The 22,143-nt window shown below is 34.3% G+C and overlaps 2 protein-coding genes across 2 annotated transcripts; both read left to right on the top strand.

Moving 5' to 3' along the window:
* The first annotated feature begins 643 nt into the window (after positions 1–643).
* On the top strand, positions 644–7,367 carry LOC143540497 (mannan endo-1,4-beta-mannosidase 5-like). The gene is made up of 6 exons (XM_077033542.1): positions 644–1,057; positions 1,135–1,329; positions 1,412–1,534; positions 1,640–1,842; positions 1,961–2,085; positions 6,985–7,367. Exons 1-6 carry the CDS (start codon positions 644–646, stop codon positions 7,365–7,367), a joined length of 1,443 nt encoding a protein of 480 aa, XP_076889657.1.
* Positions 7,368–18,362: 10,995 nt separating this feature from the next.
* On the top strand, positions 18,363–20,076 carry LOC143540496 (mannan endo-1,4-beta-mannosidase 5-like). Its single transcript, XM_077033541.1, has 6 exons — positions 18,363–18,731; positions 18,815–18,874; positions 18,944–19,009; positions 19,092–19,214; positions 19,306–19,508; positions 19,608–20,076. Exons 1-6 carry the CDS (start codon positions 18,363–18,365, stop codon positions 20,074–20,076), a joined length of 1,290 nt encoding a protein of 429 aa, XP_076889656.1.
* The last annotated feature ends 2,067 nt before the right edge of the window (positions 20,077–22,143 follow it).

The raw sequence follows: 22,143 nt of genomic DNA, 5'->3' as shown, positions 1-22,143 counted from the left end.
ATTACAAACATCCAATCCATGAACTTGTGTCAACAAAATAGATTCCAATCCCGTAGTAAATACAGAACTGTTAATTTTGCAATTTTACTATTTTGTTTTTTAATTTTGCGGCATTACAAAATAGGTTATAAAGGGGTGCAGCTTGTATAGTGGCCCGGGGTCTCCCCTCACGCCCACCAATTTTTTTGCACAAAAATGTAAATTTATTTGTTTCGTCTGAAAATTTAAGCCCGCCTTCGTTAATATAGATTTAGTGACAGTTACCATGATAATTAAGAAAAAGTAAATACTGAGAAAAGAATAAAAGTAGGATAACTTGTAATTGTTAAGTTCACCTCAAAATTAAGCACATACGTATGAGTGTGTCTGATCTGCTTGCAGAAACCGAAACAAACAATACAATATCTACACACCTATATTACTTTACACAAACAAAAATCTAACGACCCATACGCTAACGTTGGTTATTTGCTTGTCCAATAAATATTTTTTATTACAAATACTGTAGTGGCCATCTTCTAGCTCAAGAAAATGAGGCCCAATTCCTGGCTCTTACATTTCTTCCATTTTCTTTTCACTTCTATTTTTAGCAAAACTTTTATGCTTATAAGCCAGCATAAATACCAACGTTGCCAACGATCTCATGCATTCAAATATTCGACCAACAATGGCTACTCACGTTGAATATGGTCGACTTTCATGGAGTGTTATTTTCCATGCTTTTGTTCTATACGTGTCGTTTTGTGGTTGTGCATGTGAAGCTAGGGTTCAAAGGGGTAAAGGAGGCGGCTTTGTTCGAACCAAAGGAACTAACTTTGTTCGAACCAAAGGAACTAACTTTGTTCTCAATGGTTCACCTTTTCTGTTCAATGGTTTTAATGCATATTGGATGATGAATGTAGCCTCTGACCCGAGTGAGAGGTATAAAGTGACCCAAGTGCTACAAGACGCAGCTGACGCTGGTTTATCGGTATGTCGCACATGGGCTTTTGAAGACGGTTCTAACGATAAAGCTTTACAAATTTCACCAGGAGTATACGATGAACGCGTATTTCAGGTACCGACCGTCTTTTAATTTGTTTTGTGTAGAATAGATGCACATGTATCCTAACGAAAGATGTGATTTATACACAGGGATTAGATTTTGTAGTGGCACAAGCAAGAAAATACGATCTGAAGTTGATACTAAGTTTTGTTAACAATTACAAAGACTTTGGAGGAAGACCACAATACGTTGATTGGGCTAGAAACTCGGGTGCTCATGTCAAAAGTGATGACGATTTCTACACAAATCCTATAGTTAAAGGGTATTACAAGAACCATGTTGAAGTAAGTACAAAATTAAAAGGAATGTTTAATGTATGATCCAAATATGTTTTTATATGACTTGTATGTATAATTTTGACTGCAGAGAGTTATTACAAGAGTCAATACGATCACCAAAATTCCTTATAAGGACGACACCACAATCATGGCATGGGAACTCATAAACGAGCCCAGCTGCCAAGCAGATTACTCAGGACGAATGGTTAATGTGAGTGAACATTGTAGTTGTTTTTGTTAAATGATTCTTTAAAGATCGTTAATAACCTCGAATCAAGCTCTAAATATATGAATCTGAACTTATGTATCTCTCTAGGTTTGGGTTCAAGAAATGGCTGCCTTTGTTAAATCATTAGATCAGCATCATTTGTTGGAGGTTGGGATGGAAGGGTTTTATGGAGACACGATGCCTGAACGAAAACAAATAAACCCTGGTTACCAAGTTGGAACCGATTTCATCAGCAACAATCTTGTTAGAGAAATCGATTTCACCACTATACATGCCTATCCTGATCAGTGGTAATATAATTATCACTTAATATTGTTCTATCTATAAATACAAGGAGCTAGATTGCGAATCATGCAATAAAAATATCGAGTTCAAATTAGATTTACATACTGTCTTTCTTCTTTAAAGGTTTTCTGGACAAACTGACGATTCACAAATGTCATTTATGCAAAGATGGATGTCAAGTCATTACGAAGATTCAAGGACTGTCTTAAAGAAGCCGCTAGTGATAGCAGAATTTGGAAAGTCTAGCAAAGATCTGTTAGAATATTCTGGATCCTCAATTAGGCTACAATTAAGGAGGGAAATGCTCCTGTGATTATTGTGTATTTTCTCCATAATTAGCTTTGGACTCCTCTATTTATCATTGTCGATTGTATGTATTTTATAATAAGAAAAGAATGATCTTGCCCTTCAATACCTCCCTGTTACCATTGTGTCATGGTATTAGAGCTTAAGGTATAATCCTTTGAACCTAGAAATTCATCAACATGTCAGACAACACTACTATTGCAACCAACATCCCTGATGAATTAACACTACAAATCGCTGCGCTTCTAAGAAATGGTCTTGGAGCACAGCCAATAACAACCAATTCCGAGAATCTATCTCTTGGAATCAAACTAGAAGGAGACAACTATGCCCTATGGGCAGCCCTGATGAAAAAGGCTATTGGAGGCAGAGGGAGAGGCTCTCACATTACTGGGGAACCGTCACCACCTCTAAAAACAGATCAGACGTACGCACGATGGGAACAAGATGATCAGTGTGTGTTCACATGGCTGATCCAAAACATCGATGCTAGTTTGGTAAATAATGTTTCGCAATATCCGACTGCAAAGGCCCTTTGGGATGGCCTTGCAGTTACATATGGCTCTGAGGCAGATTCATTGCAAGTCTTTGATCTTCACAAAAGGGCCAACTCTTTGAGGCAAGGAGGAGATACATTAGAAGAATGTTGGAACAAACTGAAAAAAATTTGGATGACCATTGACAGAAGAGAGCCGAACCCAATGAAACACCCTGAAGATATTCAGATCTACAACAACAAAATTCAAGAACAAAGACTCTACCAACTATTGATAGCTATCGATGACAAGTTGGAACCAATTAAGCGGGACATCTTGAAACGAGACCCACTCCCTACGGTTGAAGCCGCATACGCTATGGTACGACGAGAGATAGCAAGAATCAACATTTTAAAACCTGTAAATTCTGAAATTGACAGGTCATCTGAAATCGGCCTTGGACTGGCAGCAAGGGAATCAACCGCAAAACCGAAAAACCGGTCAGAATCGCAGCGGAATAAAGAAAAAGAAGATAAAGCAAAATTGTATTGTAGCCACTGCAAGATGAAGAGGCATACAAAGGAGACGTGCTTTAAACTTGTTGGTTATCCCGAATGGTGGGAAGACAATCACAGGGAAAAGACAGAATCGCGAGGCAAAGGGGCGGCTGCCATCGGAAATCAAGACGCCGAAGTTGAACCGGCGACATCAAAAAGGCAGGATGAAGCAATTGGTTTTGGTGGTGTGGCTGCTGGAATAAACGCAACAGGTAAAGGGCTTGGTGGAAATTACACCCCAAGTCCTTCCATTCTCAACCCTAAATACTTTAAACCCTGTTGTTTTGACAATGACCAAAAGGATACCCCTAGCAACATTAATTTGGAACCTAAAGTCTGTCGAGCTCGTTATACATCAAATTCTAATCCAAAAAAATTAAGTGAATGGATTTTTGATTGCGGGGCTACAGACACTATGACGTATGATTATAAAGATTTTTTAGATATGTCATCCTCATCTAAAACTTATATCGAAACTGCTAGTGGAGAACGGGTTGAGATCAAAGGAGGGGGTTCAATTGAATTCTCTAAGAAAATGAAGCTGAAAAATTGTCTCTACATTCCTGCATTATCCTCAAAATTGTTGTCTATTAGCCATGTTACAAAAGAATTGAATTGTGTGGTGCTAATGTATCCAACATTTTGCATTTTGCAGGACATTCTTACGAAGGAGATAATTGGGCGTGGTACTGAGCAAGGAGGTCTCTACTATGTTGACGAGGTGACTCACCAGGGACATGCCATGCTTGCTCACGGAACAGTTGATAGACAACTTTGGTTATGGCATCGTCGTCTTGGTCATCCTTCATTTGGGTATCTTAAGTTGTTATTTCCGAGTCTTTTTTTGAATAAATCCACTCATGATATGAAGTGTGAAACTTGTGTTCTTGCTAAAAATCATAGAGTGCCTTTTGATCAAAGTAACACTAGAGTTAAGTCGGTTTTTTCATTGATACATTCTGATGTTTGGGGTCCTGCTCCAAACTCTAATAATAGTCGATTTCAATATTTTGTGCTATTTGTTGATGATTGTTCTCGAATGACTTGGATATACTTTCTGAAACATAAATCAGAGGTTCCTAAAAAATTCTTTGCATTTTATGAAATGGTTCAAACCCAGTTTAAGAAAAAAATACAGATTCTTCGCTCTGATAATGGTGGAGAATTTATAAATCAGTCTATGCAAAGTTTTTGTGAAAAAAATGGCCTTATTCATCAAACTACATGTCCTAACACACCACAACAAAATGGTGTCGTTGAACGGAAAAATCGAATTCTACTTGAGAAAAGTCGTGCTATGATGATCGAATCTCAAGTTCCTCAGTCTTTTTGGCCAGAAGCAATAGCTACATCCGTTTATCTACTTAATCGTCTACCTACACAAATTTTGGAACATAAAACCCCTTTACAAACTCTAGGAAGTCAAGTCACTATCCCTTCTATTCTAACCCTACCACCACGTGTTTTTGGATGCATAGTATTTGTTCACATTCCTAAGAACAATAGGAACAAATTTGACCCATGCGCAGAAAAATGTGTGTTTGTAGGATATGCTACTCATCAAAAGGGGTATCGTTGTTATAATCCTATCACACGTCGTATTCATGTCACTATGGATTATGACTTCTCCGAATCTGAATTTTATTTCAACAACCAATCTAGCGTTCAGGGGGAGAAACTTAGGGAATCTCTAGATTGGTTAAACACTCTAAGTTGTTCTGAAACTGTTCTAACAGAGCCTGTAGATGGCGCCACCGAGTCCCTCCCAACCAACATAGAAGGGGCTGACGAACCAGTACACACAACCAATGAATCTACTTCGGACAATGTCCAACAAGAGGTAAATAATATTTTCTTGTCCAATTTTGATGATGTTACAAGTCATAATGATATTTCAAGTCCAGAAATGCAGTCAGAAGAACCACCGACTCGTGTTCTGCCTCCGAGGATAAATAGAGGCGTTCCACCGAATCGATATTCTCCAGAACATGTATCTCGAACTTCAAAGTACCCGGTGAATGGAGGCAGAGAGGGAGTTGCAGATAATGCAAAAGCATTCTCTGCCATCCTCCTCTCTGAGAATATCCCAAAGACAGTTCAAGAGGCAAGTAAGAAAGTCGAATGGCAAGATGCTATGAATACAGAAATGGAAGCTCTTATAAAAAATGGCACGTGGGAAAAGTGTGTGTTACCTGCAGGAAAGAAGCCTGTTGGTTGTAGGTGGGTTTTTTCTATTAAATATAAATCTGATGGAACCGTTGAACGATATAAAGCAAGGTTGGTGGCTAAGGGGTATACGCAGACATATGGCATTGACTACTCTGAAACTTTTTCCCCAGTTGCAAAAATTGATACTATTAGGGTGTTATTCTCGGTAGCAGCAAATAAAGATTGGCCGCTTCATCAATTTGATGTCAAGAATGCATTTCTACATGGAGATCTCAAGGAAGAGGTATACATGGAAGCACCCCCTGAGTTCTCTGGCGAATTTCAACGAAATGAAGTATGCAAACTCAAGAAGGCGTTGTATGGGCTTAAACAATCTCCACGTGCATGGTTTGGGAGATTTACGATGGTTATGAAGCAATATGGGTACAAACAGAGTAACGCTGACCATACCCTATTCTTCAAGAAAAGAGGTGATAAAATTACATGTCTAATAATATACGTTGATGATATGATCATAACAGGGAGTGATGAGGAAGAAATCACCTTGCTTCGAAAGAACCTCTTTACAGAGTTTGAAATGAAGGATCTTGGAGGGCTAAAATATTTTCTTGGGATTGAGGTTCTTCGATCTAAAGGAGGAATTTTCATCTCTCAACGAAAATATATTTTAGACTTATGGCAGAAACAGGTATGGTGGACTGCAAACCAAGTGATACTCCAATGATGGTAAATCACAAGCTAAAGATAGATGAAAAAGATGAGCTAGTAGATCGTGAGAGGTACCAAAGACTGGTAGGAAAGCTAATTTACTTAGCCCATACTAGACCAGACATTGCTTATGCTGTTGGGGTAGTAAGTCAATTCATGCATCAACCTCAGTCGGAACACATGGAAGCAGTTATGAGGATAATACGATATCTTAAGGGTACTCCGGGAAGAGGTATAGTGTTCAAAAAGAATGGGCACCTAGATGTTAAGGCGTTCACCGATGCTGATTGGGGTGGAAATCCAAATGACAGACGATCTACTGCAGGGTTTTTTACCTTAGTCGGAGGGAACCTGGTCACTTGGAGAAGTAAAAAACAGAAAGTTGTATCTTTGTCAAGTGCAGAATCAGAATTCAGAGGTATTGTTAAAGGGATCACAGAGATCCTTTGGGTAAAAAAATTGATGAAGGAACTTAATTTTCCAGTAAAGCTTCCGATCCAATTGATGTGTGACAACAAAGCTGCAATTAAAATTTCAGAAAATCCTGTCCAACATGACCGAACAAAACATGTTGAAATAGACAGGCATTTCATAAAAGAAAAAATTGAAGATAGTACTGTAGAACTCCCGTTTGTGAGATCTGAAGATCAGTTAGCTGATATTCTCACAAAGGCGGTTACGGCAAGAACATTCGAATCGGTATTAAGCAAGTTGGGTATTGGAGATCCCACTACACAACTTGAGGGGGGGTGTTAGAATATTCTGGATCCTCAATTAGGCTACAATTAAGGAGGGAAATGCTCCTGTGATTATTGTGTATTTTCTCCATAATTAGCTTTGGACTCCTCTATTTATCATTGTCGATTGTATGTATTTTATAATAAGAAAAGAATGATCTTGCCCTTCAATACCTCCCTGTTACCATTGTGTCAAGATCCAGATTTTAATATTAAGAAAAGAGATTCATACATGAATGCTGTTTATAGAAACATTTACATGGAGGCAAGGACTGGAGGGACGGTTGGTGGTGGTTTAGTGTGGCAGCTTATGGCGGATGGAATGGGTTCCTACGGTGATGGATATGAAATCATCTTGTCAGAAAACCCGTCCACCGATGGCATCATTTCGCAGCAATCTCATACCATGACCACTCTATCACAGTTGCTAAGAACCGGACCTCAAAATGTGCCCGTAAACCATGCTCATAAAATTGAATTTGATCAGGTTGAAGATCATCTATCGGTTCCGGTGGCACCCCATCTTCATAATCCTCATGCTCACAGTCGAAAAGGATTAAGAAAAGCAGTGCCTTGAGAGTTTGTAGAATTGACGTTGTGGGTCCGCTTATGGTTTTTAAACTTTTGATCTAATTACGTGATATATGTGCTTGACCTATATAAAACTTTATTAATTAATCCCCACAATTACGTTTATTTTAAACGGTTTGTTTTGGTTGAAAACCACGTCATTTTGAGTTTCCAAATGGCCCAATACGTTATATGAATAATTGTATTGTTATTAAATACATTTTTTTATCCTAATTTGTTGAAATAGAGATTCTTCTTAAAAGAAAGTGTGTGCTACAAGGTTTAGTAAGTCTAGGAGCTACAATCCGTTCAATGTTCTTATACTTCATGACGCCTTACGATTATTGACTAACTTAAAATAACGCTTTTTAAAACAAATATGTGAGTGGAGCGCTAGCTGATAAACATGGTTCACAGACACCTTTTATTTGATTAAGAGATTATCAAAGTTCCCAACATCATAATCGTACCGCTAACAATATCTAAACGCTCTTTATATATACCTGTTTCATCCTACTTTACAAGGCAAGCATCTGATTGTTCGGCCACTCATAGGTTTTACATATGCCTACAGCTGACACGAATTGGCATTACCTGAGCAGATTTGGTATGCGTACTTATAGTAATGTTGTATCGTTAAACTATTATATGCGTTAAGAGTACTAACATTCACAATGGGTCCAAGATTAATCTTGTACCAATCTTAGGCTTTCATTAAGATTTATGTATATGCAAAATCTTTAAAGTTACAGGGTAAATGAGTGTCAAATGTATTTTAAGCGTAATATTTCATAGAAATTTGTTAGTCTATAGTAATTAACTTAAAACTTTTTAGTAGTAATATAGAAAAAAAATCATTTTGAAAGTTCTCAAGTTAAACTGACCGTCTTAATCTTATTGGGGCCTAAAACACATAATAAAATTGAGGTCATTTTCATAAGAAAAATTATTTTCAATTATGTGATTTCCATGTTATTTATGCTTGCATATGTGTAGCTATAGACCAAAAACCTTATCACCAAACAATCTTAAAATCAAAATTACATATATATAATTTATTGCTTTTTAAAATTTGAGTGTCCTAGAAAGTAAGGGTCCATTGCTTTATTTCACTCTCCTTAGCCACCACATGAGTCATGTTCGAGTTTGTGTGTATCACTTAAGATTTAGATGGTTGCGTAGACTCGATCTTTCAACTTGTGAATACAACCTGTTTAGTACCTAGACCAGAAGTTTCTATAGCGCACCTGTCAGAGGAGGCCCTTTTTAATAAGACACGTTAATTAATGTTTCGTTTAGCTTTCCTAAATCAGAATTATTCCCCAAAACCCGGGACTTTGGATACTGCAACACTTATAGTTCATACATATGAACGTAATCAAATAAGATAAATAATAAAATACAAAACTAAAGTAAACGAATCCAAAATCTGACGCTCCATACCACAATGTTAGTTATTTGCTTGTCCCACAAATTATTTATTTATTTATTTCTGCATTATATAATAACCACCATGTTGTTCATCTTCTAGCAATACGTCTCAATTTCTGCTCTCTTCCAATATCTTTTACTTCTATATTTAGTAAACTTCCTTATCTAAAATCGATTATAAATACTTTCGTTTCCCAACAATATCTCGTACAAGATCATACATTCAAATCTTCTACCAACAATGACTAATAATAATATAAGCTAAAAATATCATTAAAAGACTTTAGAGGTTTGGTATTAAAGTATTGCTTTTAATGGATGTAAGTGCTCCTGCGTGAATGCTTTATTATTAGTATTTTTATATTTTCTGCAACTGTTATCGCGATTAGTTTTCAACCGTTTTCAGTTTTTGAAAAGTGGTGACATTTTTGTGACCGGAACTTATCTTCATTTTTTATTAATATAAACTGTGACCGATTTTCCGGCGACTCATTTTTACTAGCTAGGTTTGTGACCACTTATGTTTACTTGATTAAACCTAGAATAAAAATTGAATTGGCAGAGCAATTTAAAGTTTTAAACAGCCTCAAACTTCACGAAATACAACCACCAGGCCATCGAAAATAATAAATATAATAAGAACTAACAGGCCTAATGATATGTGTTAGTAATGGTCAACATCATATAACAAGAGTCAAAGTCAAACTTAACAGAGGCTTAATATAAATAAACAGACTTAGGGGGTGTTTGGGTGAGCTTTTAAAACTTGCTTATTTGCTTGTTTGCTTGTTGAAAAGCAAAATGTATTTGACAAAGCTCCTCTAAAAACTTCAAATTTGAGCTTTTCAAAAGTTGCTTTTGCTTTTAAAAAAGCAAATAAGCAAGAAAGCATTTTTAAAAGCTCACCCAAACACCCCCTTAGTAGTTAGGGTGTTAAAGATTGTAGCTGTATTAATATCAGTTGTACAGTTGTAATAGTTAGTTTTTGAAGTAAATCATTCTCTCTAGCTTAACTCGAGAATTCTTCTTCCACGTCAAATTCTCTGATAGTTAGAACAAACTCAACCATTGTTCGTCAATCTTGAGTACAACCAATTGAATATGAAACATATCACCTAATTGGAAACAAAGAACACTGGTGAACCACCACTCGATCAGCAAGGTTTGTTATTGAAAAAAGAAACCGTCCATTTAGCAGTGATGGCCTAAGGTTTTAAGAGGCCTCAAGCTAGCTATCAAGTTGGAGGCTTTTTCAAAACTTTTTTTTATATAAACTCTCATCCTTTACTCGGGTTAGAGACCGTCATACCGACAACAATAAACTAACACGTTTATGGTTGAAGGAGTTCAAAAAAATTTTTGTTTTAAGTTATATCTTGTGTGTAAACAATATTTTCATAAATTTACATTTCTAGCTTTTGATTTGGCATTCGGTTGTTAGCAATAATATTTAAGTATTCAACTCAAAGCTATAATGTGTAATGCTCAACTAAAATTCTAAGAAACAAATAACATGTAGCATATGATAAATTGGGTTTTAATTACTAATTATGGCAAAATTTGGTATTAAATTAGCAATTAACATATTAAAAAAAAATAAAAACTGCTAAAACTAATTACCAACCACAAAAGTCAACACAATTGAATTAAGTAATCGAGTCCGCTTGAGAAATTTCGCTGTCAAAATTGCCCAGCATCGGCTGATTCTAAAAACCTAATATATTAAACATTTTTTAATGAAAATTGGAGGCCTTTATCAAAGCCCTTGTTTGGCCCAACAAGGCACTTGGGCCGGCCCTGTCATTTAGGAGCGCATATGCTCTGATACCAAGTTATAAACAGATAATCAAAGGGTTTTAAACGGCCAATAATCAAAACTAAACCATGTACACAAATTATAAGATGAAGCAAATAAATGGGATAAAACCCTAAGAACATATTGCAATAATAACAAAATATGAAATTGAGTTGTACGGGTTTTAAACCCTAGAAAGAACCCGCAAGCAAGAAAAGTTTATTTGAACCCATCAAACTTTCCAAACTAGATAATGGAGCTTTCCAAAATGGATACATAGATGTGGAGTACCCAATAGTGAAAGAAGCGTAGCTTGAAGAGGAATACCCGAATGTTAACGAAGAGAACGAGTTAGATACGCACCCATAAGCCCTGACTTATAAGCCCACCCATGACCCCAGACACAAGATCAAATACAAGCCCATAAACCAAATAAAAGAAATAATTAGAACAAGGATTATAAAATTGAAAAGTAGAATAAGTACACATGTATGCATATTTTTAACATGTTGAATTGGGATTTTTTATATTTCACTCGTGAAGTCTGCTATATTTTATTGTCCAGATGAATAAATGTTATTTTTAATGTTTTGATAGCTGAATTTAATAAATATTCTTAACTAGTTTTTTTAACCGACGCGTTACGCCGGGACAGCTAGTAAAACTCGAGCGTTACAACGGTGAATCAACTCGAATTGGATAAATATCGGTTACATTTGTTGCGGTATAGAAACCATTAGTAAAATTTGAGCGTCAAAACTCAAAAAATTAATTCGTCGAATTAACATAGAAAATAACATATAAAAAATAATTATTTAAAACAATATCTATTGGGTTGGTAAACTTGCGCGTTGGTAAAGCCCGAGTGTTGACGGCCACGCCGTTGAGGTGGCGAGTCAACGCGCAATCGGTTTCCTTAAGGTTTGTTATGCTACTAGAACTAAAACAAAAAAAATGGCATTTGGTGGGTTGTCATTATGTTCGTTATGGTAAATGAAATAAAAAACAAGAAACAAAAATTACAAACCAATACTGTGCTGCCAAGTGGCCCAATAAAGCAGTTACGGCACAAAAGTTCTATTATATATATATAGTAGTAATAGTAGCTGTTGAGCTGATGCTTTTAGTGGAAATTAAATTAATATTTGGGAGTTCAATTGAAACAACATAGTATTCAGATTTGTTGGTATGAATGAAATTGATAATTTACTGAAATATTATCTTTGTTTTCTTGAACAACAGACTAATCGGGCATTTGGTGAAAAAAATGATGTTTTTAGTCACTTAAATATCGCAAAAGGAGTTGTTGCTAGTCTGGTTTGCTGTTCAACGGCTCATTTAAAATATGAAAGCTGTTAACTATAATCTGTATAATAAATCTTATTTGTGTAATAATTCCGTATTATATCGAATACATAAAGGGGTCGTTGTTAGTTAATCAATACTTTGCTAGTTGAAAAGTGAAACGTGAGCAGAAGAAAAGCGTAAACTTATTTTGTTCTTTCATTTCTAAAAATAGAAAATGGATGACATGTGAATTGTGGAGTTTTCCAAATAACGCGGGAGATGTGTTATGCCTCAATTTACATGTTAGGTACCTTTCTTTTGATCAGTTTTTCACGTTGTTAATGGAAAACATGAATATTATGATAAGTTTATAACTAAAGCATACCTGTTACAGCAGAGAGAGAAGCCACGGCTAATGAGAATGATCCAGACGACATGATTGTCAGCTTGGTCGAGTTCCCCTTTAGGATGTATATTAGTGATGGGGATTAGGGTTCTTGAGACACCGAAAATATGGAGAGAAAAGGGGGCACGAAATTCTTATGTGAGGTTTAAGGTTTTTGTTATAATGTTAATAAGTTTCTCCATATATTTATATACACCTAAGGGGAAACCCTTGATTAGCAAGAAAGGGTAATATGGTCCATCAACAATTATCTAGCTAATATAATAATAAGGTATAATTTAATTATTTTGATCTATTATTACATAAATGATAATGATGGTCATATATAAATATACATATCTATATATTTATTCTTACATTCTTCGACCAATAGATTTTAATAGAGAAACAAGTTAATAATATAAGTTGTTGCAGTTTCTCCTGGTGAGGATTATTTCAGTAAGAAATCTGAATATGCGCACATTTAAGTAACAATGAAACTTCCTGTAAGAGTAGTATTGAACTATAAGGAGATAAGTTATGATGAAGCAGTGTTGTGATGGAGCAATGTCTTGTACAAGAGGTGTAATTGAGTTAATATCAAGTTTTTACTCCCCACCCCTCGTAAATCTTGCAAGTTATGATTAAGACACTTAATGCCCCCACTGATCCTTGAATCTCTTGGAAAGCTACATGAGAAGTTTCAATGATGTACGTTACGCAGGAACATTTCATTCATATATTGGACTTGGTTTGATTTCTTTAATGTCCATATGCCATAAGAAACTTAGGGACATATTTAGAAGAAATCATATTAAGTATATATGAATGGATCTCTTTAAAACCGTGGACCATAGAAGTCAGATTAGATATAAGTAAATAGTCTTTAAATGATAAATGAATTATGTCTGAATATTGCATTTCTGAATAATTCCACAAGTGTCAGTGAAATATAACTTTTGACACACCCATACGTATTCGTTAAGTCAAATAATATTTATAGCATATGAGTTACAATCACTGAGAATGAGATTAGATGAAGAATCATCCTTATTAACCATGCCATGAATATTCTCATGAATTTTAGTTTTAATGGATGAAATTTTAGATCTCATTTGTCTTTTGTTAAAAAAAAATGATAACAAGAGTTAGTGAAAGTATATAGCATCGTCTAGTTCTATCTTATAAATGTTTCTACCCGGATATTGATAAAAAAAAAATAAGATGAGAATTTAATGTAAGAGTGACTTTATGTTGGCTATGCAAACCTCACAACTGTCATAACGTAGCTTAAGTATTTATACTAAATTCTGATTAACTACCAGAATTTATAAGGTATCCTAAAGCATAACTAGAACAGTTTATTATGGTTTATGATAACCTGAACATTTAATTTTGTCACCAACACTCATGTTAGTTATTCTTTGATTTTTGGTAAGGAAACATATACAGAACTAGAATCAACCTATCATGTAAAATTAGCAGACTTAAATATCATGAATATGTGACTATTTATTTCAGCCAGTTGTTCTTTTAAATTATGGATAGTCTCATTGCTTATGCCTAGTATAATGGCATATATTTGCAGTGAGGCTTCTCCTTAGAGAACTTAAAGCTGAAAGTAATATTTGTATTTGTCCATGAACCTTAGAATTATCATCTTTTAGGTTTTATTTAATGGTAGTGAGTTTAATAACAACTTAATTCTAGTACCAGACATTTCTTTTCTTGTACATATGTTGCTGATTAACACACTCATTTTCCTTTGGTACTTTTGAGTGTATAGTTGATTCTTAAGACATCAAATTGTACTACTGAAAAATTAGTATATAATGCACTGAAAAAATTATACTTATTTTCATGTGTGAGCCCTTAATTTTACGGGTCATGATACTATCTATTATGATGTATTCAGTAATGCTATTTAACCTTATTGTTAGAATTTAGAAGGGATGCATGCATCTTAGGAGTTATTTTGATTATTTTCTAGATATTAGATTAGTTTTAGGGAAAATGAAATCTAAAATAACTCTATTTGATAGCATGGGTTTATTAATTATCATAAGAGACAATATGTTTGACTCATCCCATTTATTATGCTCTAGGTTTCTTCTATATTATACTATTATTAGGAGCAGCATGATGGTCATGTCTTGAGGGATAATTAAAAAAACTAAGAAGAGCTAAAAATTAATGAAACTTTTTTATGAAACAAAACATATTGGGTTTGAGATTAGAATGGATGATTTGAATGACAGTGATTTCCAGAAAGAAAATTATAGTGAATAATGTAATGGATATTAAAGTATGACAGATTAAATTTTATTATCATTAGATTAATGAAGGATCATTAATGTGAGGGTCATTATATATTGAAGATGTAATATGTCTATTATTAACATTAAACTAGTAGACTATATTAATTAAAAGTTCTACTTAAATAAAAAAATAAATCACCTTTAGGAATAATTAAATTTTATTTAAGTATATGTGCAAAACAATTGTAACACATCACCTTTGGGCATAGGTGAAACAATCATTTTAATTATGCACGAGTCAGTTTTACTTGATTTAAATGTAACGCATCACCTTTGGGCAGAAGCGATACATTTAAATCATGTTAGGCTAAACTAACATTGGCATGTATTAAGACTTAAATGATTTGTTAGATGTAATGCGTCACCTTTGGGCAGATGTTTACATCAACAATTTATTCAAGTTTAAGCCTTTCTATGTTTTGTAAAATTAACTAATATATATTTATATTTTAAGTGTCTTACAAAAAATTAATTAATTAATAGCAAACCAATTAATTTTGTGTTTTCGGTTTTATTAAATCTCGAAAATTATGAGTTCTCGGTTAACAATTGAGTTTTTGGTTTTTATTGGGTTTGCGGTTTTTAATGAGATCTCAGTTTTAATGAGATTTCGGTTTTGATGAAATTAATGAGATTTTAGTTTTGATGAAATCTCAGTTTTTTTGAGATTTCGGTGTTAGGAGATCTTGGTTTGACCAAGATTTCGGTAAGCACTAAAATCCAAATTATTTAAGGTAATAATATTTTGGTTCAAATTCTTAAAGATTAATTTTATCTCCAAGATTTGTTTAATTTTAAAATTTATATTCTTAATAATTATTCAAAATTTAAAAAATCTTTGGAGATTTGTTTATTCAATTATTTTAGGAAAAATACAATCATAATCCGAATTTTAACCAAAATATGTAATATTTTCGAAAAACCCATGATGAACACGAAGAACACCACCGAAAAACCATAAAGTTTTTAACAGGTTTTTAATGTGAAATTGGTTATAAGATTTTTAAACAGTTTATATACAACCAGATTTTAATAAGTTCAAAAATTTAATGATAATAAAAAGTAGAATTAGGGTTTATCAAATTTTAGTTCATGTCTTCCGGTTTAGATCCAGATTTAGGGAAAACATAAAGACTGATTAATCAACATATCTCTGATAACACATGTTGATCAGTTCTTCACGTTGTTATTGGAAAACATGAATATTATGATAAACCTATAACTAAAGCAAACATGTTATAGCAGAAGAGAAGCCACGACTGATGAGAATGATCCAGACGACATGATTGTCAGCTTGGTCGAGTTCCCCTTTAGAATGTATATTAGTGATGGGGATTAGGGCTCTTGAGAAACCGAAAATATAGAGGGAAAAGGGGTCATGAAATTCTTATGTGAGGTTTAAGGTTTTTGTTATGATGTTAATAAGTCTCTCCATATATATATACACCTAAGGGGAAACACTTGATTAGTAAAAAAGTGTAATATGATCCATCAACAATTACCTATCAAATATAATAATAAGATATAATTTAATTATTTTGATCTATTATTATATAAATGATAATGATGATCATATATAAATATATATATTCATATATTTATTCTTACGGTTTCTTCTCACTTTTGCATTTGTTAACTGCCGCATATGAAGAAACTCAAGCAAGTATTTAACCTAAACGTAAATGGGTTTAAATTCCAAGTTTCCAACAAAATATTCAACTAAACATAACAAGAAATTGAATTCAGTTTTGAGTACCATTAAATTTCATTAAATTTTGCAAACAAAAAGCACTTACTTTTCTCTTTTGAATGGATGTGCAATCTAGGCAAATGGCAGTTATCAAATGCACAAGTGAAAAGAGGAAACGTGCCCTAACATTCAAATTCACCCATAATACATCAAACGTATTGTTTGGAAAACTTGACATTAGAGTCATTCATTTTCTATTTTTAGAAATAAAAATAAAAAAACTAATAAGTTTATGTGTTTCTTCAACCAATCATGTAGCACTTTAAATCAAACGTACCGATAAGCTAACAAGCATCTTACAATTAGCCTTCTGGTCTAATGACAGTATGTGAGTGATGGTTAAATTTTAGAATCTCTAAGGTCTCATGTTAAAAACATGATTTAATGAGGTTATCCCACACTGGTTGATTTCCTCATTGATGGTATTCCTGGTTTCTTCAAACATGAAGCATCAAAATCACTATGGATCGTTGCATCCCGTCTCAAAAAGTCTCATTCGAGTATTAGGGATATTTTGATATGAACTTAATCGTTAATCAAATGATCAAAAGAAAATAGATAAAAACCATATTAGAAATCATATATTTTTGGAAGAGAATTTGATTGTTGAAATCATTTTCCATTCGTAGTTAACCTTGAACATTCCCTACAATTTAGTAGCTTACAAAACAAAATAGAAACTACCCACTACTAATTATCAAACTGAAATAAATTAAACAAAATAAAACGTGGGTGTGTGACAAATTAGATCGTGGCACCCAACATATTTCCAAACGTTGTTTAAAAACAAACAAAGAAAACTAACAAACATCCCCTTTATGTATTCAATATAATTAAATCAAATATGTTATGTTGGATTTATGATAAAATATATTTTTTTGGAGTTATTATACAAAGAAGAGTTATTAAACATGAAATTAATAGCTTTCATATATGTTAACCCTAAGCGTCATTTTGAGCCGTCGAACGGTAAAGGGATTCCGTTTTTAGCCCAAACTTCTTTTGTGACAATTAAGTGACTAAGTCGTCTTCTTTGGTCACTAATTATCCTTTATAGATAGCACAATGACAGGAGCTAATACTCGAGCCTCCTTTCCTATACGCCTTAGTGCCAATAGAGTTTTGCATCAATGGTAACTGTAGTTTAACTGCATCACCCGTTGCCAAATTTCCTTTTGCAAACTTTACAAGAAAAAAGCAAATGATCCGAAGATTCTAAATCAACACAGCATACTTCAGATTTCAGAAAATATTGATTGAATAATGTCTTTTTTTTTTTTGGCAACTTCCAAGACCCCATCTCCGTTCAAAAACAGAAGTTTAATACCTACAAATTATAGATACTAAAATAATGGTGATAATCCTAGGATAACTAGTACTCCTATAGCTAGGTCATATGAACATAAATTTAGTTAACCTCAAAAGCAGATAAAAGAAATCTAACGATCCACACACCAATGTTGCAATGTTAGTTACTTTCTTGTCGCATAGGGGGTACTTTTTATTACAACCACTATAGTAAGTTCTAAATTCAACTCGTGTAATGCATGAGATTCTAACCTAATAATCGATAATCAATATAAAGTATAGTTAAAAACCAAAAGTAAACTAATTTGTTGAACGTAAACAATGTCAGGTACTCGATATTGCATAATCTCTACTTCAGTCACCCTTGTTATCCAACAAAACTCCTTTAGAAGCCTCAAAATTAAGCACACGAGTATGGTCTGCTATCAAAGTAAACAAACAGCAAAATTCACATCTGACCTAACTTAAAAGATCTAAATTCTAACGCTCCATAACCCTATGTTGGTTACTTTGCGTGTCCCATAAATTCTATATTTTTATTTATTTATTTATTATAAACACCATAGTGGCCATCTTCAAGCAAAATACGGCCGGCTCAGTTGTGCTCTCTTCAGTTTCTTCCAACATCTTTTACTTCTATATTTAGCAAACTTCCTTATCCAAACCCAATTATAAATACCATCGTTTCCGAACATCTCATGCATTCAAATCCTACATCAACAACAACAATGGCTACTCACATCAAAGCTAGTTATCTTTCCCAAAGTGTTATTGCTCTTGCTTCTATTCTATGCTTGTCTCTTTTTGGTTCATGCATCTGTGAAGCTAAAGTTAACGTGGGTGAAGAAGCTGGCTTTGTTCAAATCAATGGAGCTAACTTTGCTATCAACGGAACGCCTTTTCTATTTAATGGGTTTAATGCATACTGGATGATGAATGTAGCCACCGATCCGAGTGAGAGAAACAAAGTAAGCCAAGTCCTACATGACGCTGCAGATGCTGGTCTTTCGGTGTGTCGCGCATGGGCTTTCGCAGATGGTGCTGATGATAAAGCTTTACAAATTTCACCAGGAGTATACAATGAACGTGTATTTCAGGTACCGATCATCTTTTATTTTGTTAGCATAGTATAGAAAAACTTTTTTACTAATGAAAGATGTGGATTTTAATCCATATACAGGGATTGGATTTCGTGGTCGCGGAAGCAAGAAAATACGGTCTTCGGTTGATATTAAGTTTCGTTAACAATTACAAAGACTTCGGAGGGAGACCATAATATGTTGACTGGGCTAGAAGCTCGGTTGTTCAGAACATTAGCGATGATGATTTCTACACAAACCCTACAGTCAAAGGGTATTACAAGAGCCATGTTGAAGTAAGAATAAATTAAAGTTTATGTTTGATAAAAAATCCAAATATGTTTTTGTAGTGACTTATATATTTAACTATGACTACAGAGAGTTATTACAAGAATCAATACAATCACTAAAATCCCTTACAGTGAAGACACTACAATCATGGCATGGGAACTCATAAACGAGCCCCGTTGCCAAGTAGATTACTCGAGACGAATGGTTAATGTGAGTGAATATTGTAGTTATTTTAGTTGCGTGAATGGTTAAATACATACGAAGAATCAATATATGAATTTGAACTTATGTTTTTGTTTAGGATTGGGTTCAAGAAATGGCTGTGTTTGTTAAATCATTGGATTCGCGTCATTTGTTGGAGGTTGGGATGGAAGGGTTTTATGGAGACACAACGCCCGAAAGAAAACAAATGAACCCTGGTTACCAAGTTGGAACTGATTTCATCAGCAGCAATCTTGTTAAGGAAATCGATTTCGCCACAATACATGCCTATCCAGATCAATGGTAGTTAATTAATAAACAATTGATAACTATCCATATATGCGATAGAGAGAGGGTAAATTTACGTTATGTCTTACTTTACTGCAAGTTGTCTGCACAAAGTGAGGATTTACAACTGGCATTTATGCAACAATGGATGTCAAGTCACTACGAAGATTCAAGAACGGTCCTGAAGAAGCCATTGGTGATAGCCGAGTTTGGAAAAGCAGGCAAAGATCCAGATTATAACATCAACATTAACAAAAGAGATTCGTATATGAATGCCGTTTATAGAAACATTTATATGGAGGCAAAGAGTGGAGGGACGGTTGGTGGTGGTTTAGTGTGGCAGCTCTTGGCGGATGGGATGAGTTCCTACGATGATGGATACGGAATTATCTTGTCGGAAAACCCGTCCACTGATGGCATCATTTCGCAGCAATCTCATGCCATGGGCACTCTTTCACACTTGTTAACACATGGACCTCAAAATCATGTTGCTATAAATCATGCTCCTGAAGTTGAGTTTGAACAAGTTAGAGGTCCTTCATCTGTGGCAAACCTTCGTCATCGAAAAGGCTTGAGAAATTAGAGAAGTCCTTGGACCTTGAGAGTCTGCCGAATCCAAGATTCATTTATGATCTTTATTCGTCATTGTTACTTATTATTTGGGTGAAAGTCACACATGTTCCCCGTGATTAATTACATATTGTGGTTTTTCTCGGTAACGGGGGCACTAATTACAAGTTTTACAATTTAATAAACTTACCATTTGTTAAGAAACCTATAATTGGATATATACGTGTATGTTTTGTAAATGTTATGCCAAAATATAATCTGTATACCCAGTGGAAATTTAAAAGTATAAAACTTTCAAAAGGACAACTTGATAACAACTCAAATTTGCTACGGCTAGAAGCCTAGAATCATATTATTCTACGATAAATATTCAGGTTGGGGGTTGGAAGTTATTTTGCTCTATCTAGACCTTAATTATTCATTTGGGCACTGATTGTGTTTTTACATTTGGACCTAATTATACACAAAAATTATTAATGGGTTAATGGTTCATTGCAAAGGCAAAGCAACAGCTTAGGTTGGGAGGTTTTGAGCGAGCCCACATACGACAACAATTAAAAATGAAATTCGTCATTCGAAAAAAAAAATATACTCCAAAGTCATCTTGGACTACGAAGTTCTCACATTTCGAAGCTGCTAAAAGGCTTGGGCTGCCTGTTTATCCTCAAAGGCTAGACCAAATGTAAATCCTAAATTTCTTCAAATTTTGCTACGAATCTAAGACAAAACATAAAGCCGTAACTTTCCCTGTACTATTTGTAAAAAAAGGGAATAGCAAAACATATATAACTATAAATAACATGAATTAATAATAAATTATTATACTATGCACATTTTAATTAAACTTAATAAAATACACGTTTTTGTCACAAATGCGTCAAAAAAGATGTGTTCTAGTGATTTGCGACGCATTAGCTATGCAATATGTATTTTTCTAGATTAGTTAAACTGTGTGTCGGAAATTCATCGCAGAATGATTTAATTTATTTATAAATATCATTATTTTATTATTAACTGATGATCCTGTGAGATAAAGAGTATGTTCATTTTCTATTTTAAATATGCTAATGAATGTGGTAAAACTAACCTTCAAAGATGTGGATGATATGGATTCTAGTGGACAAGACACAAGACTGGCATGGAATTGCCTTGCTGTGGGCTAAAAGTTTGTTTGCAATTCATCCAAACCACTTAGGGGTAAAAGGTGGGGCCCTAGCCCTACTCTCATAACCAACGTATATATATTGGCATGTATATGTATATTGTATTATTCTAATATTATTTGATGAGGTTTGGTGGTGGGGGGGATGTTGTTGTGTACTTGTGGAAAAAAGTGAGGTTTTTAAGAAAAATTTGAAATACGATATAGTGCTGATTAGAGGTGTACAAAAGCAGTTTTTTTACAAACCGAACCCGTTTTAAAACCAAACTTGTTTGGTTTTTGCAAATTACAAACTGGTTTGGATCAAACTTGTTCGGTTTAGAAGCCAGTTTAAGCACAGAAGTAACCTAACTTATCCAGAACGGTTTGGGTCGGTTTTAAACCGGTTTGATTGAAAAATACCCAAACCGTTATACGAACTGGCAATTTGGTTCCGTTTGGGGACCAGTTTGGTAGAAACCGGTTTAAGAAACGAACCGGTTCGGTTTTTGGTTAACCGGTTCCAAACTGATTCTTTGTACACCTACGCTCATATGCCGATTAGTGAAGGTTTGTTGTAGTCTTGTAGATACGTATGAGTTTTCCATTCTAGCCTATTTAAAGGTTCACGAATCCCATATTGAATTGGGCCCAAAGAAGCCCAGTCCTAGCATACCAATAACAAAGTCTACGCAACCTATATTTTTATAACACCGCCTATATTAATTTATTATGGATTTTGCACCAATCTATATCGAACGACTATACTATGTGACAAAGGTAACTCCATTTATGACCCGGAATTAAAATGGAACTTTGCTAACCCCATCTAGTCCATAAATGAACCGAACAAATATGAGTAATGGTACATTCGTGTTTGTTTATTTAATTTTAAGCAAACACGAACATTTAATCGGATAATTATTTGTGTTCATAATC

Source organism: Bidens hawaiensis, unplaced genomic scaffold (genome assembly GCF_021521415.1).
Source record: "Bidens hawaiensis isolate Kalapana, Puna unplaced genomic scaffold, B.hawaiensis_p1.1 tig00012255_1, whole genome shotgun sequence".
In the NCBI taxonomy this organism is placed as follows: Eukaryota; Viridiplantae; Streptophyta; class Magnoliopsida; order Asterales; family Asteraceae; genus Bidens; species Bidens hawaiensis.
Note: the sequence above shows the minus strand (reverse complement) of the source record. Positions and strands in the feature narration are given on the sequence as shown.

Coding starts and splice junctions, on each gene's coding strand:
- LOC143540496 (XM_077033541.1), top strand. CDS start 18,363: ATGGCTACTCACATCAAAGCTAGTTATCTTTCCCAAAGTGTTATTGCT. Junction 19,010..19,091: donor ATTACAAGAGCCATGTTGAA/GTAAGAATAAAT, acceptor CTATGACTACAG/AGAGTTATTACAAGAATCAA. Junction 19,215..19,305: donor ACTCGAGACGAATGGTTAAT/GTGAGTGAATAT, acceptor GTTTTTGTTTAG/GATTGGGTTCAAGAAATGGC.
- LOC143540497 (XM_077033542.1), top strand. CDS start 644: ATGCATTCAAATATTCGACCAACAATGGCTACTCACGTTGAATATGGT. Junction 1,330..1,411: donor ATTACAAGAACCATGTTGAA/GTAAGTACAAAA, acceptor TTTTGACTGCAG/AGAGTTATTACAAGAGTCAA. Junction 1,535..1,639: donor ACTCAGGACGAATGGTTAAT/GTGAGTGAACAT, acceptor GTATCTCTCTAG/GTTTGGGTTCAAGAAATGGC.